The sequence below is a fragment of the Labrus bergylta genome, chromosome 15 (assembly GCF_963930695.1).
Source record: "Labrus bergylta chromosome 15, fLabBer1.1, whole genome shotgun sequence".
Lineage (NCBI taxonomy): Eukaryota > Metazoa > Chordata > Actinopteri > Labriformes > Labridae > Labrus > Labrus bergylta.
In genome coordinates, this window is record NC_089209.1 from 17,522,857 (window position 1) to 17,539,901 (window position 17,045).

General features: G+C 41.5%; 1 protein-coding gene across 2 annotated transcripts in view; it reads left to right on the plus strand.

Moving 5' to 3' along the window:
• Positions 1–17,045, plus strand: part of LOC109982959 (MAM domain-containing glycosylphosphatidylinositol anchor protein 2) — a 189,012-nt gene that overhangs the window by 87,943 nt on the left and 84,024 nt on the right. For both annotated transcript variants that reach the window (XM_065963663.1, XM_065963664.1), the window contains exons 4-6: positions 6,029–6,225; positions 9,739–9,871; positions 10,137–10,406. In XM_065963663.1, coding sequence (XP_065819735.1) covers positions 6,029–6,225; positions 9,739–9,871; positions 10,137–10,406 — 600 coding nt within the window. The remainder of the gene's footprint in view (positions 1–6,028; positions 6,226–9,738; positions 9,872–10,136; positions 10,407–17,045) is intronic.

The window sequence follows — 17,045 nt, forward strand, 5'->3', positions numbered from 1 at the left end:
GCAGTGTCACTGAGGAAGATGGAGGTGCAACAGTCCTAAATGGGCTGTGGCTTCCTGAAAGCAGCTCCAGCTCTTTACTCTATACTCTTTAAACAGCCCTAGTTATAGTGCAGGATGACTTCATCTGGCTAGAGGGAAACGTCACCCACTCTTAAAGCTTGAACATCGTCTATTTGCATGTTTGTGACTTCAGGGGAGATGAAGGAGCAATCAAAGGTCCATATTTAAGCTCAAGAGATGTGTTTATAGCGCAAATAAAATGCAAATTTAGCTCACCATACTGCATATTACCTGGATTTGTTTTGTTTTTCGCACATTAGTGGCCAGTAACTTCAGGGGACAAGCTCACTACAACACATTCAAGTATCTTCTTGCAATACTAACAAGACTATTGTCCTCTCTACACATAAGCGACTCTGATACCTATATAATGTAGCCTCTGTACCATTCACAGCCGCTCCATTTACCCCATTCTGCATTGCTACTTTAATTGGCAGTAATTACGGTTAACCAGGCCTGATGACTGTGGCCTCACAGAGAGAGTAAGTTACCGTTACCTTAATGCTTAATGCATATACAGTAATGGCTCGAGAGAGAGAAAGAAAGAAAGAAAGAGAGGAGACTGTGTGGGATGGGGGAAAGGAGGGGGGGGGGTCAAATAGAGGAGATTTTATAGAGAAGGAGAGAAGTAGGTAGCTCTCTCCTCCCTCCCGCAGAAGAAATTAAAGTTAACAGAGGAATTTGGAGATGTTTAATGAATAATTCAGCACTTGTTAGACAGTGCCACAGAGGCATGCCGAACAGCAGCTATGGCAGGGCTGGTGTGTTGCCCTTTACAAACCTTAACCCAACTTGTCCATAGTCCCCTCCCCCGCACTGTGTTCCTGGCAGAAACAGAAGTGTAGCCTTTATAGAAGTGCCTCATCTCAAAGGTCTGCCCCTTTACAGTGTATTAAAAGTGTTGTTTCAACCCCTGGCAACTAAGCCACTGATTAAATTCCACTTCCAACTCCAAATATGAAAGTCTGAATGGGGAGTTACATAATGAATTGTACCCAAGACACCCTCTCATAGTGATAAAGCCACCTAACTCTATAAACCTGCAGTGTTTTATTATTGTGTCCTAATGATCCCCTTATTCATCATTACTCTGCTGATGCAACCCAAACAACAAAAACTTTTTTTCTCATGTTTAAACGAAAGTAACGGTCATTATTATATTTTCTGCAGCAGCACGCTCCTGATGCTGTCCTGCACTCTTAGTTTAGGATGATTGTTGAGATATGCTATGTCATCAAAAAAAACTCCACACAACCGGATCACCTGATGTTATGAAGGAATATAGAGTAATACATTGTATAACAAGAGCAATGTTATTTGATCATCTTGATACTGCTGCAGATGATGGTGGATGTTGTCAAAGGAGAAGAAGTTCACGAAAAAATGAAACTGAATGAATTGGGGCGGGACGAGCTGCTCTGTGGATATGAAGAGAGGAGAGGGGCAAGTTTGTGTGGATGTGAAGATTAGAGGATGGAAGTAAGATGTGAAGATTACAAAGCACAATTAATTTATACAAACCATATAATATTATATTACTTAGCCTAATGTTAACATGGTATGAAGACACCCCTTATAAAATAACCCAAAGTCAACAGGTGGTTAGCATAGCTTAGAATAAACACTATAAACTGGGTAAACTATTAACATGGCTCCGTCCACTGAAAGAAAAAAATCAGCCTAAAATCAATGACCAACAGATCAAAAATAACTGAACTTGTTACACATCTTGTTTATTCCTGTGAGAAACTAAAAAGAGAAATAATAAGTTGTGTTGGACTACTTTCTTCCCCAGTGAAATCTTGTCGTAACTTGTCAAAGGCGCCAGGACGTCATCGCTCCTTCTCCTAGTCCATTGCATAACCGCTTTCAGATATCACACGCGGGCTGGATGAACCTGTCCCTTGATTCTCTCCTCTCCCTCCTTTCATCCCCCCCAGACAGCACCGCAGCCCGTGAAGCAGCTCACGCTCATATCTCATGTCTCAGAAAAATGATATTCAGTTTACTGTGATATCTCTGTCACACAGGCGCCAGCATCAGAGTGGACTTATTGCAGAAATAGATGCATCATGCCCTCATCCACCCTCCAAACACAACCCTCCACCATCACAATCACACTTTGCTATGAAGCAACAGCTCACACTGAATAGATGCATTTTGCTGCAGCTGGTGATTGCGGAGTGTAGCTGTGAGATAGAGGTCACTGTTGCCAAGGGGTTGAAAAGATGGAGGGAAGTGAAAATGTTCTGACAGTAAATTACATGCTTGAATTACATATTCCATCAGAGGCGTCCACATGCAATGGATGTTATACGGTATATCACAGATAGAGCTTATTAACCTTTTGACCCACAAAAATCACACCATTCAGCATTAACCTGTCTTCTTGAATGTACTGTATTGAAACATGTAGTGACACTATTTATATTATTTGCAGTGCATTAATCTGTGCATTATGCATTACCATGGAAATATGTCATAGCACCCGCCCATATCTACAGGTTTATCAAAGACTTTTATTTTTAAAATAGCTGCAAGTTTTATTTCTGAAGAAGTCAAACAAACTCCACTTTTCTCACGAGCCAATGCTTTTGAATGTGGTCAGATCATGTTTAAAAGACATGCAAAATCATTTCACCTCTCATTCTTGCCTTTCTATAAAGACACAGCCCTTCCTTTTTGCGTTTAAACGTTTAGATAAGAAGCTTGAAAATGAGGTCCTTCACAGGGCAACCCGCCTGGCTATAACTTCTCTAATCGCTTGTGCCTTATGCTCATATTTCTACCAAACACATTCCACTAGAAAGAGAGCATGTCACCCTTATTTCGAACAAGTGCGGGGAAGACAGCTGCTGTATAGTATCATCACCTCATTAACCCTGCATCTGGATAGCAGCAAATTAGAAGCTTTTTCATTCTCTTGACCCGCCTTTTGTCTCCAACCATGCTCCCTTCTTCCACCCGCTGTCAATCGCTATTCCCTGGGCACAAAAAAAAAAAATCAAAGCAAATTGCTCATCTTTGCTATAACAAGGCCTTTTCTACCCATCAAAGGCGCAGCATTTATGTCATTCAGGTCGGCTGCTCCCGCTGGTAATCAAGCTGGGACCGTGATTAGGCGAAAGTAATCGGAGGCCTCTCTCGCTCATGGCCGACAGCCTGGGAGCTCGATAGGTGTCCTCTTCCCAGGTGACTCCGCCAGATCAGGCAGAAAGAGTGAAAGACATCAAAGCCAAGGAGAATTAGAAGGAAAAAAAACTCACATTAGAGAGAGAGAGAGAGCAAGCAAGCCCAAAAAAAGGTGTGTGTGAGGGTCCGTACAACGATGTTCATGTCTGTGTGTGCTTAGGTAGGAGGAGTGGGATAATGTGAGTTAGTTTTAACGCAGGTGTCTTCTTTTTTTTAGGGCGGAGGGGGGGACATGAAAGGAAGGAGCTGAGGTTTGATGTGATAATGAAACACCTTCTTTAATCTTCATCTTCTCTTTTATCCTGACCACTCAGTCGTGCCGATTTGTCCAACAAATGTTTTCGTAGACCCATAAAGTAGAAATCGGAAATATCATCATAGTCAGAGTTTAAAGAGATTGTTGATAAGTTTGATGCTTCACTTCTTTTTCTCTTTTCATCTTGTCTTCTGAGACCTGCTCTGACTCGCGCACACACACACACACACACACACACACACACACACACACACACACACACACACACACACACACTCGCACAGTATGTGTGCCGTGCTGCCCCGCCCTCTCGACTTAATATCAGAGAAAGCCAGAGCTTTGAGGCTAGTCATGCTTGGTGGGAGTGAGCAGGAGTGATGCTAAGGTTAGCGCGCTTGAGCGTTTAGCTGTACATGGGCAGATTTACCGGCCTGTGAACCCATAAACCTGCAATTACAAACCCTAACAACTCCGGCGCAGGCGGCCTGTACACGGCATTTTTCCTCTGGGCTCGAGGATTTAAGCTTCACAATCAGTCAAGCGTGACTTCTGAAGCTAATTGCACCAGAATGACACACACACACACACACACACACACACACACACACACACACACACACACACACACACACACCGTCCTTACAGGAGGAAAGACTGATGGTGGAGGTGGAATTTTGTTTGAAATTCATCAAATTTTAATCCAGTGCGTACATTTCCATATTTCCATATTTATCTCCTTGAGCTCTTAGCATCCACTCCCTCTCTGCATATCATTTTGGCCCTATTAATAGCTCAAACTATTCCTAACCTGATACCCAAACATGCAGAAACACATGCACACAATGCACACAAAAAGACAACATACTATCAGGTCTGACGTACAGAGACACATGCATCCCAAGGCAGATAGGGCTGTCAATGAATCACTCTATTCCTGCTACAGTTGCCAAATTGACTGTTAGAAGCAGGAAACAGATGAGCAGGGAGCCGGGTAGAGCCACAGATAAAATGTAGGATTCATACTCTCCCCCTCCTCTCTATAATGAATCAGTGTATTTACTTAGAGCAATCTGCTCCTCTAAAATGGCCCCGCAATCGCTCTGTCTTCTCCGCAGCGTTGTCACCCCCGCCCCTGTTTATCCCCACCCTCCCCAAAGGTAATTGCTCTTACCTGAGACACTGTAATGGATCCTGGATGAAGTATTGACCGGCACTAGATTTTGATTAAGGGGCTGTAGGGCAGAACATGTCTTTAATGAAACTGAGGAATCAGCATTCTCTGGCTGGCGTTTTGGAGGCTGGATTCGCTGCGCTGTGGACCACAGACGCCTTGATTAGGACCTGATCCTCTGCAAATCCAGGGGCGGGCCGCAGCCAGTGAATTAAAAGCAATGAATTTATCCATTAATAATACCTGAGGCTTTTTCTCTGGAGGTTCGTAATCATTAAACATTTAGGTATTCATTTATTGTGAGCTACTTGTGCTCTCTCACTCATGTATTCACACGGCGCCGTTTACAATCACTCAATCATTGGCCTTGTTGCTCACTCACTGATAAACCTACTCGTTTATACACTCAATCACTTCCTCTTTATATGCAAAAGGTCATTCTCTATCAGCCAGATTTTTTGCATGACGGATAACTTGCATTCGCTCCTCTCTTCCTCTCCCTTAATTTACCCCTTTTTTTGCTCATGTTAAAAACTGATTGCATCTCTGACAGAGATGAAAGAGGAGCAGCTAGCTGCCAACATTCTTTGAGCGTGCAAATGGACATAATCTAAAAGGCGTGTATTAGCATGCTAAAAAGACACCACAGCTATGATGAACACCATTTGCCAAGGCTTAATGCGATAGCCGGGTAAGATGATTAACTTTGAATCCATTTAATCAACCAAAAGTGCCTTCTCAAATAACCAACTGTCTAGTGTTGGGGTAAAAATAAAATCTTCCCTCTGATGTCTTGGGGAATGGGGTAGAGGAACAGATGTGTCAAATCACGGAGAGCCTAAGTCAGAGCAAAGGCCAGCCAAACATTCTTCTTTGAAGTGAAGGACATCAAACACTTTGTGCACAGGATTTGTTTGTCCTCGCTCATGCTTGAAGCTCTCAATGGAGTGCGACTTGGAACACGTTGCCTATCGTCCGCTGATGCTGAAAGTGAATATGCCCTTGGGCTGCATCCTATTGACTAAAGTAAGTTCTTGTCGAGGGCTTCTCACATCCTTTCACACATCGACTCTTGTGTGAATGCGGATAACATGCTCTCCTAATGAAACCAGAAATCTGACCCTTCAGGTCAAAACTTTACCCTCAAAGTCGATGCATTAATCCTAAGAGAGTGTTTTATTATGTTCATTGATGATGGAAAGATTCAACAGGTTTGATTTATTATGAAAAGATTGCATAATGTCTTCTGTATGATTGGTTCATCCAAGAGGACTTTTTCACCGGCTGAACAACTCATGGAAAAGTGTTAATTTACATATTCTTCCTCTCTGCTTATGTTCCCCTCACAGACCTTGATGACCCCATTGTGACGGTACACCAGAGTATAGGAGAAGCTAAAGAACAGTTCTACTATGAGAGGACTGTGTTTCTGCGCTGCGTGGCCAATTCCAACCCGCCCGTCCGCTACAGCTGGCATCGAGGGAGGGAGGTCCTGACGCAGGGCTCGGACAAGGGAGTGGAGATCTACGAGCCGTTTTTCACACAGGTAAGACAGAGGCGAAGTGATGGAGGTGACGATATCTAACTAGAGAGACGGGGCAGAGACTGATAAAGATGTGTTGTTTTATACACATGGATGAAGGGTCAAATATTCGTTCTTTATGTCGTCTGTCCTGAAGACATGCACCGCTGCTATACCTCTTTAAGGATAACTGCCAATTTTCACATACTCTGTGCGCGCTGCTGCCCTTCTGTACCACGGATTTCCGTTTCTGGAGCGTGAGCAAAGCGGAGAGCAGCCATGAGCAGCTGTACACACATTGCAGGAGAACTACAAGATCACGCGGGAATAAAGAGAAAAACATGCAAGAGACATGTTGCTTTCTCTGTCTGAGGTTGATTTGTTGTTAGTTTGAGGCCTGTTTTGACATAATGCTGCTAAAGTGATGGTGTGTTTTCATTTTGGAATTGACTGGATGCTGTTTGCATTTCTGACTAGAGTTGACTAGAGTAGCAGCAAACAGCGGCGTAATGCGCAGTGTTGACGGACTGCAGCACGCACAGAGTATATGGAAATTGGCAGTAAAGTCTAGAAAACACAAACGTCATTTACTCCGACTTTACGTGTAGGGTTGCAGGCTCAAATGTTGTCCAGGTTGCAAATCGCATAGGTAGGGAAGATCAGAAGATCACACGCATGAAGGTTTTCTACATATACTATCAGGCTGTAAAGAGACAGTACAAATCTGTTATTAATGCCCTTTATCCCCCTCTTCTGACAATGAGCTAGAGATGTGAAACATGTTGTCACAACAAACACACGTCCTGCTTTTTCACAAAGGAGATGAGTAAGCCACAGCTGCTAATGAATGAATCAACACAGCACCTTGTTTGAAAGGTGACATACTCCTACGTAACGTGCTGTGGTGATAATGCTGTTATTTGTTGTACTCCTTTACAGTATAAGAAATGACAGTTAGTAGCATTGGGATGCAGGCTAGACTGGTAAAGTTGTACTTATTAACCCAATATTAGTTTTCCTAACCCAGTTTCATAAAGTTTTCTCTTTTTCTTTTCTCTTTGTGAAGATTAAGACACAGAAAGACACAGAAAGATTGCATAATCAGCGCTTTCAACTGGGTGGATCTTCTTTACAATTTGGAAATTGAGAGGCTTTTGTTCTGGAAAGGGGGATCTTGAGCAGGCAAGAAAGGACTGATTGAGATTGTTCTGTCACTTGTAAAGGGATCATAGAGTCCGAATTGACTGAGCTGAATGCAATTCTCATGTTGGACTGGACGACAGAGAGAATGGAAAACTAAAAGAAACAGAGGAGAGAAAAATAATGACATTCAAATGATGTTTGGTCAAATGGAGAAGATGTATTAGAACTAATGAAAGGGGCTTCAGTCGGCTTCATCTGACACTTTCTTTTCTCTTTTCCATCTTACTCTTATTACTTCTTTTCTCCCTCCCCTCACTCCATCATCCCCACCTCTATTAAAGCTCTAATTGGGTCTGAAAATGAAGGCGCAACACAAACGCTGAGATGAACTTTATTATAAATAAATAAAAATTAAACTCATTGTATCTCCCTTATAATAGAGGATAATAACATTATTTTCCAGCAATATATCTGAGTTTAAATATTCATTACTGACCAAATTTAGCCAAGGCAAGGTCAGGGTGAGTCCATTACAATTCAGCCAAACCTCTAATGGTTAGATTTTGTGAATTAACTTCATCTCTTTAACTTTCTACCTGGCCCGGTTCTACGAGGGTGCAAAAGCATGCGTTGCGACCTCATTTTAAATTTCTGCACCCTAAATTAACAATAAGTAATAAAGGCTTTCAAATGACAACATTGACTTACATCGTGTTGACTACATTCATGATCTGATGGTCATGTGAGGTGCACATGACCCGTCACAACACCTACGCTATTTGTCATTGCTGATGCTGGTCACTGTAGCTGCACCCCCTTTAATCTCAGATGCACCCTACCGTAGGTCATTTTGTTCCAGAACCGGGCCTCCTCTCTCCCTGACTGATTTCCCCTCCCGGCTGAACTCTTCTCGGTCTAAAGAATGTTTTATATATTCCAACCGCTGCTGTAGAAATGCAGTGGTGGCATTTCAAACTCTCTATGGGAGAACAGGTTCACAATTAAGTCAGTCCCAGAGCTGTGCTTTCATTGTGAAACCGTGTCCTTTCTGCTGTCTGGCACTTTCTCCTCTACCTCTCCCTTCATAATTTCCCCCTCGAAGTGTCAGAAAATTGCACAATTATCACAGGTGTAAACGAGCCATTTCTCAACCCTTGTCAGATTTTCACCCTTTTCTCATAATTTGATACATTTTGAAGTTTGTGACGTGGTTTGATGTTTCCTCGCTGTGTGATATTCTCTTTTTAACATGTTGTGTAAAACTTGAGGAGGTATCCATTTAAAACCCATTAAGGAACACATTGTTATTCATGTCACTTCTGACACTTCCTTATAGCTCTTTTGTTCAGCTTATTCACTCATTTTCTTGTTGCTTGTGTAGTTAACACTCTTCCCTGCTGCTAGCATGAAACGTTTTCTTTCTTTAAGTTCATCCTGCTGGTTTTACTTCTCTTACCTAAGAGAAGCATTTAAAACACAAGAACAAAAATGGAGAAATACTTTTTTTTTTTACTAGCTAGTAGCAATACACTCCTCCAAAGTTTCTTTGCCCTTTACCAACAGCCAAAGGTGTGCTTTAGTCTTTCCATCAATATAGCCATCAATCCCCCTGTCCAGTTCACTTAAATGTGTTTGTCCTTTCATTCCTTACTCTGGCCCATGCATTTTCCAAACAGACTTCCCCTTCAAATCTTCCCCCCAGCTGTGAGTAAAGCTTGCACTCTTTAAACATTGACTTCATGTCTTCATATCTGCTCCAAAGCAAAGAAAGTGACTGAAAAAGAAATGAAGTGGAGTGTTTCGTCTGTGGCTAATTTGATGCGATTAAGCTATCTCGATATGAAAGGGTTCAACGGACAGGAGAGATTGTCATGCTGTTTGGACTGCCGCAGTGCATGGCTCACTCCAACCAACCAACCACATTATTCAGACTTTTAGATCAAAGGTTTATCTCCTCATGCTAGCCTTCTGGGCGGGGCTTACAGTTTTGACAGGCGCGGCTGGAATCCGACATACATTCAGAGTGAAGGAGCCGTTTCTGTAGAGGGACCCCCAACTGAGCCCAAATATATTTGTGTAGCAGAAAGGAGAAAAGGCTGCAGGGCCATTTCATGGAAAGTAATCCACACATTCACATTAGGCAAGCGGACACTAGAGATACCAGCATATTCTTTAGAGGCTTTTTACAGTAATATCTTCAGCACAGTTCCTTTTCATTTTTGGCTTCATTAAAACGTTATAAATATTCATGTCCTTGACCTTTTCGTTGGAGCTGTGTGGCCTTTGTCATCTCTCTTCCACTACCTAGGTTTTTTTTTTGCATTTCTATTACTTGATTATGCTGATGTTTTTGCACACATTTGCATACTGGTGTTGGTTTGGTCTGAGCTGCAGGGGGAAACGAAGATTTTGAAGCTGAAGAACCTGCGTCCTCAGGACTATGCCAACTACAGCTGCATCGCCTCGGTCAGGAACGTGTGTGGGATCCCTGACCGCAGTGTCATCTTCAAACTCACCAATAAGACAGGTACTTTATGACATTTCAGCATGAACATTTTTAAAGAAGAGTAAACCCGAACTCTGTGTGCTTCTTCAGTGATTAAGCTTCTTTTTCCAAGTAGACTTCAGTCTGAAAACAGCAAATTAAATGAAGGTGTCTTAATAAATAAAGAAGAATGATGGAAGTGGAAGCAGACAGATGAAGTGGTGTTTAGTCTTTCAGCTGTCATATCTGCCAAAGTTGTTCATCTCCTGCCAATCTCTCTAAGACTCCACACTCTCTTCCTCCACAGCCTCGCCGTCCATCAAGCTGCTGGTGGAGGATCCCATCGTGGTGAATCCCGGTCAGACCGTGTCCTTGGTGTGCATCACCACAGGCGGAGAGCCGCCGCCCACACTCACCTGGGTCAGCAGCAACGACAGCCTTCCACAAAGGAGCGTGGTGAAGGGGGGCACACTCACTCTGCCAGCCATCAGCTCAGATGAGTCGGGGGTCTACAGCTGCATGGCCAGCAACAACGTGGGCAACCCGGCCAAGAAGTCCACCACCATTGTGGTGCGAGGTGAGAGGGCATGTTCAGTTTTACATCGAAAAAAGAAGACATTACAAAAAATATTTTCATGTGAACAAATAGGGTCAAGTATATACAATAAAACAAAAAAAATCTATTCTAATATAAACTTTTTTTTTTTTTTTGATGTTGTCACTTCATGGCAGCTTAAGTAAGCAAGCCAACCACAGCCGAACATGAGAGCTGACTTGTGTTTACGCTCTTAGACTTTCTTAGACTACTATTTAAATCCAAATGACATTACGGTAACTACACTAGCTGCTAGCAAAGACGTTGCACCTTGATAGTGATCATGTTAGCTTAGAGGACAACCAGACTTGCTAGCTCCTGGTAAGCATGTGCAGTTATGTTACGTTAAGTTATAGCAGAGGTTAGTTACCATGTTGGTGCACTTGGTTTATGTACAGCAGTTTATGTTGGTTACTTTGCTTTTGCTGGCGGGCATAGTTAGGGATAATGTTTAGTGAGTGGGTTATTTCAGGGGAAACAAACCTCAAAAGAACAATCCAAGATCTCTAACATTTAACATTTGCAGACACATCTATCGTAAAACAGTTTTTTATATGTATCTTGGTTTTACTGTGCTGTTTTTCTCTTATATTCTCCTTTGTGAACAGGCTGAGTCCTCCAAAGTCTGTTATTAGAACTGTCTCTGTACAGACAGTCAGCTGCATATAGCGGGGGTCTGTTATTGTAAATAATTCAATATAACAGACAGCAGAGTCAAAAAATGCACCTATGAAATCCAGTCATCAACAAAACAATCATTTAGTCAGAAATCGTTTGTCCTTCCAAAATACGCTCAAGTTATAAGGTCAGGGGTCAGTTTCTGGTCACTTTTCATAGACACGCTCTAAGATAAGGGACATTTCTAAATAACTGTAAGATTAATTATAATTGGGGATAATAGGATGAAAAAGACTCTTTAAAAAGAAAAGTAGAAGAAACTGATAGTCAATTTAATTTTAATGACATTTTATAATAAATGTTTAATGTAGTTTTATGTTTATTTTATTCAATATTGCTGAATGTCCTTCAGCTATGAATAACTCTCTTGCAGTTTGGCCTTACACAAAACACAGAACATCAGATCTCATTTTTATCACTGCCTCAGCTACTTAAAGGCAGTCGAGGAAAAATGCTGGAGGCAAAAAATGTGTGAAGCCATTAGTTAAAATTCACTGATTCAAAGAGTGTGAAACACCAGTTTAATGATGGCAGGAGGGCGAGGGATGTTGCTGCTTCTTTGGCCATTATCAAAGGATTATTTATTCCAAACTGCTCTTCACCTGAGCGACACGGGAGGCAGAAAAGAGTCTGATCTTAGTGTAGCTCATTAGAGAAACAGCTCTTTTAAAGGTGCTTCAGTTTTGGATGTTTGTCATGAACAGCACTCTATCAAAGTTGACACACAGCGGGTGAAATGCTGTATCCAGGCATGTCTTTTTAACAGTAAAAAAGAACTACTTTAAAGGTTAAAACTTGAGACAGCCAATTTCCGTGTCTGCAAAGAAAAGCTGTTTTTATATAAGACCTTCACAGATGCCACATGATGCACAAGAAAATCGACTTTCATACTCTTGAATTGACTGCTATTACTGAGCTTTGGGATTAAGGGTGATGTGTGATTAGGCTTTCATCTGACATAACAGAGGATCCTAATGCTTTGAATGTGAAACTGCAAGGAGGTCTTTCAGATGAACAGAAAAATGCATTAATTAGTTATAGCTTCACAAACAACATGCATTCATAGGAGAACAAATCACGCACACGCACACACACACACACACACACTAATATGGGACACATTTGAATCTGAGCGTAGCTTATTGGTTGAGAAAGTTTCTCCCAGTTTTCTCCTTTCTTCTCACAGATTATGCCACAGCTCCATCATCAGGTCGCCTGTTTGGAAGCATTTATTTATGCAGCCATAACCTTCTGGGGATGGAAATAAAATCAACAACAAATCATTTCTGATAACCCCCCCCGACAGATAAACCCCTTCTCTGAGTTGTGAAAGTGCCCATATATTTGAGGACTTATGAACTGAAAGGCTTACATCAAAGAGAAGGTGTCAGGTGTCCCGCAGCAGGGAATAAGTCAGAGAACTCACAGCATGCAATCGCTGCAATAAATATCAAGCTCTCATTCAGGTGTCGTATGTGGGATCTTGGAAAAAGATCATCAAATAAATTCACAGCCTTCCTTAAATATATATGATGATCGACCATGCACACACACTCAGACATGCACACACACACACACACACACACACACACGCACACACACACACACACACACACACACACACACACACACACACACACACACACACACTCATTTCAGGATGCAGAGCTTTGCTTGTTAAAAGTTAAACAGCACAGTATGTATTATTCTGTTTGACTAAATGTCATGCAGGATACATAACTGTTGATTTGCACTGCAGGGCTTTATGATTAAAGAAAAAAGATTCAGTTCAAGAGCAAGCTGCTACTAGTTGACTCCATAAAATCCAGATATAAAGACTTATACAACATACTTCTTTCTTAAGCTGAACCCAATCTTTTGAGTGTTGTATTCTATATAGGCACAAGAATGTACCAGTGACTGTATTTAAATCTAGGTGACGTGTCTTCACGTGATTCTGTTAAAGCCAAGCCAAATACTCCCCCTCTGCTTGCATATTGCACATTTAAGACTCTTCAGACTCTATGCAGTAGTGATAGGCTAATGGACCCCTTACCCCAACCCCCTTCTGCTAACAAAGTACTCCTTGAACTTACATAGAAAATGGTAAAGATCCCTCAGGTCATTACAGTCTAAAGTGTAAAAGCTTTTTGTGTGTGTTTGAAGCAGACACTCACAGTTATAGAAAGTTCAAGGACTCTTGTGTCAGTATTGGTTATGTTTCCTCTCACTGTTCCTCCTCTACTCTGCTAATTCAGTGCACACAGCTTCACAGGAGCGGCATTTGTCAACAGAGCTGTCAATCAATGGGATCACATCTTTATCAATAAGGAATTAAACTAAACTTCTCAGAAAAATAAACACTAACCTCATTAGCGTGAATCAGAATTGTAATGACTTAAACCATGTTTCAAAAAATATATATTTGACATGTTTTTGATTCTATTGTTTGACCCATGCCACATGTGTTAACATACTAAAAGAATTACCTAACAAAGTACAAGCAAATATTGTACTAATATTTTTAAATGTAATGTCTGACAGACAAACGTTGGACACTTGAAGTCCAAAATTACTTCAATTTAGATGCCACTCAAAGCCAAATTTTTTACAGTTAATTTGTTTCTGGGTTTTTTTTTCTCACTGACTGATAAACAACATGAAAAACATTCAGAGCATTATGACACAGCTCACCTTGGCAACAGGATTGCTCTCCTGAGTCTGATGAGCTGTCACTAATGCAAATGCAATTTAGAGATGAACATGCACCAGATGACAAGAGTGGGCAGTTTGTCTGTGCATCAATACACTATGTTGTTTATGGAATTATATCATGTTTTCCAATTATTTCTTGCTGCATTGTAACCAGTGCAGCAATCATGCAAATAATTGAGACACAGAAGGATACATGTTTGATTTTTCACATTATAAAAAAACATTCTGTAGCTTGAGCATTATGTCAAGACAACCCGTTTACATGATGTTTGTATTCTGCCCGACAACTGGTGTTTCAGAATCAAACCAGAATGCCCACGATGCATCACACTTTTGGAGCGATTTCTCCATTGTTTGCTCACACTTTTGCAGCATGTCTGTGGCACATTGTCACACTGATGCCTCCTGACTGAGTGTCACGTTGCATGAAAACACGCTTACAGCACAGGCATATATTAAAGGGGCTGGATGGGTGGGCTGGTGGGCGGTTTGGAATGAGGGTGTGCTTAATTTCCACCTTGAGCAAGAATTTCCATCGCCACAGAGGATGTTGGATGTTTGAAATAGAAACAAAGATATGCTTATCTTCTTTGATTTCAGCTTCGCTACAATGTTGTTGTGGGTTTTTGTTTAAACTGAACACAGCATAAAATCAAAAACAAGAAATGATTACTCCTGGAATTTCAAACATATGTCCTCCTTTTCTTTTCTTTTTACAAAAAGACAACAAATAGGGTGAGAGGTTTACTTGAGTTGGTAGAACAGGCGACCCATGTACAAAGGCTACAGTCCTCACACACTGGTCCCAGTTTGACCTTTTTTTAAGATTTATTTTTGGGCTTTTTGTGTGTCTTTAATGGAGAGATAGGACAGTGGCTAGAGTTGGAAATCAGGGAGAGAGAGTGGGGAATGACATGAGGGAAAGGAGCCACAGGTGGGATTAACCACTGCGGCACCAGCGCCCCGACCTTACAATCCTGACGCTGTTTGGTGCATGTCAACACAAAAAATAATCTTTAAAAAAAAAGGATAAATAGGGAAGACTTTTAAATTTCAAGAATGATTTACATTGCAGATATGTACTGAGTGACACATTTTTAAGTTTAAGAACTTACATGCTATTCCACTGAACTAAACATTAAATGCCCCCAAAATGAGTGGTACTTTTTTCCTCACCACAATTTCCCTTTCAGCTGCCTTTTATGGCCATACCCATTTATCTTTCATATGCTTATGTCAGCCTTCAGTATACATGGGCCCAGATGATTTTAGTAGTGGATTGAGGTGTTTCATCACCAATGGAGACTCTCATTAGTCCTCTTCATCCCAACCATTAACTGGTAGCCCTTCAAATAGTGAACTGTCAAAGCACAATGGGGGCTGAGTGGAGAAGGTGATGATGTGTAGGGCCCAGGATGGATTTGGTCTTTTTTTTCTTTTACTCCCCACTCTAAGTGTATAAATCATACATGAATTCAATCACATTCCACCAGATATACACAGCAAACACCTTGGAATAACTGCCATGAGTGTAAATAATGTAATATATGAAGGGTAGTCATGGCAAATGAATTGGAAGTACTACCTCTTCTCTGTTTTGCAGTGTTATTGTGACCTAGTGAAAATCTAATCATAAAGGAGTTTAGATAATCCACAGCGCCTTTTTTTCTCCATTAGATTTAAGTGTTTCCTTTTGTAGTGGCTAGATTTTTAATATATCTTTTAGTAATATTTGACAAAAGGAAAATGGTGTTTTTTTTTTTTTTTAATTGGGTTTGACTAAACCACGGTGTACAGTCGCTCCACTGGCAGCTTTTTACTGACTACTTTGAAGTGAGGAAAAAATGAAAATTGAATGAGAATAAGCCAAGCTCGAGGCTAGAGCACAGGCAGACCTTTAGTTGCTCTTTGTTTGTGTGTGTGTGCATTTTTGTGAGAGGAGACACGCAACATGAGGAGAAGCTGCCTGTGTCTAATTATGCACACACCAAGCACAGACCTCTGGTGTTGAAAAATGAAGCCAAGTACAAAAAACTTCAGTTACTCGGGAGTGTCAACTAAGTCCAGCAACTAAGTCATTCCATTAGGCCCAATGTAGTCACTATTTACAGATTCTACATAACAATGTGGAATCTGTACTCAGGTCTGAATTGTCAACATGAGAAGTGTTTACTGCTCCTTTTGAGGACCGACCTGACAAAGCTTTACTTTTGACTTTTTACAAATCCTCATCATGATGTTTTTAGCACACTTAATACCTGTCTTACGCAAGTTAATCAAAAGAAAATCAGTTCCTTTTTTTTGGGATCATTCAACTAAAGTGAGGTGTAGGGCAGCCAGGTGCTTTTGAACAGAAACAAAACAGATACGGGCACTACTCCAAGTTATTATGGACCAAGAATTTATGGCGCTACATTTCAGACGATTACGTTACAGACGTTTACGCGACAGGCAGTTACGCTGCAGACGTTTACGTTGCGGACATTTGACGCCCCACAGAAAAGAAAGTCCTGCTTGGAAGTCGTTCAGCACTAACCACTGGCTTCACTTCCCAGAGGCATGTACCATCTATTTGACAATTAAAGACGATGATTGCCGACTATTTACGAGATTTTGCCAAATTTTAAATGCCCTTTTTTAACAGAAGTAAACATGTTTACAGTTATAAGAAACTGTTTATATCTCTGCATGTACATGAGATTCCAATAGATTTGTAACTGCTACTCTGAGTCCATTCAGCATGTTTTGCAGGGTCACTCTGTGGCCTCATCGCTGTCTATCTCAGCTTGTTTCCCCCCCTGCTCCAGTCCTTGAGAAGCCCTCTTTAACTGCTGCTTCCAAAGGGGGGCCGTGTGTGTATGAAAACACACATCTCTCCCCAGCAGATGGTGGTTTCTCTGGCCATACTGTCCCACCAGCCAGACTGCGTTCCAGGGCTTGGCCGTCTCTGTAGCCGGCCCAGCAGGCTGCTGGCATCATCTCTCCCTGCTGACCAGATCCTTTTTATGGATTAAGGAACGGCAACACGTCTTCAAATGCAGCTCAATCGCCTGATTCCCTCGGCCACTTGAGTCCATTCTGTTCACCTCTGTCAAACCAGTTTGTGATGAATATCTGCTGCAACAATGCAAAGACACTCTGCGCTGGTGCTTCTGCAGCTCAAATATGAGTCGGCAGCTCTCAAACGGAGCGTTGGTGTATGGAGACAGAACTGTCTGTAGAATGGGA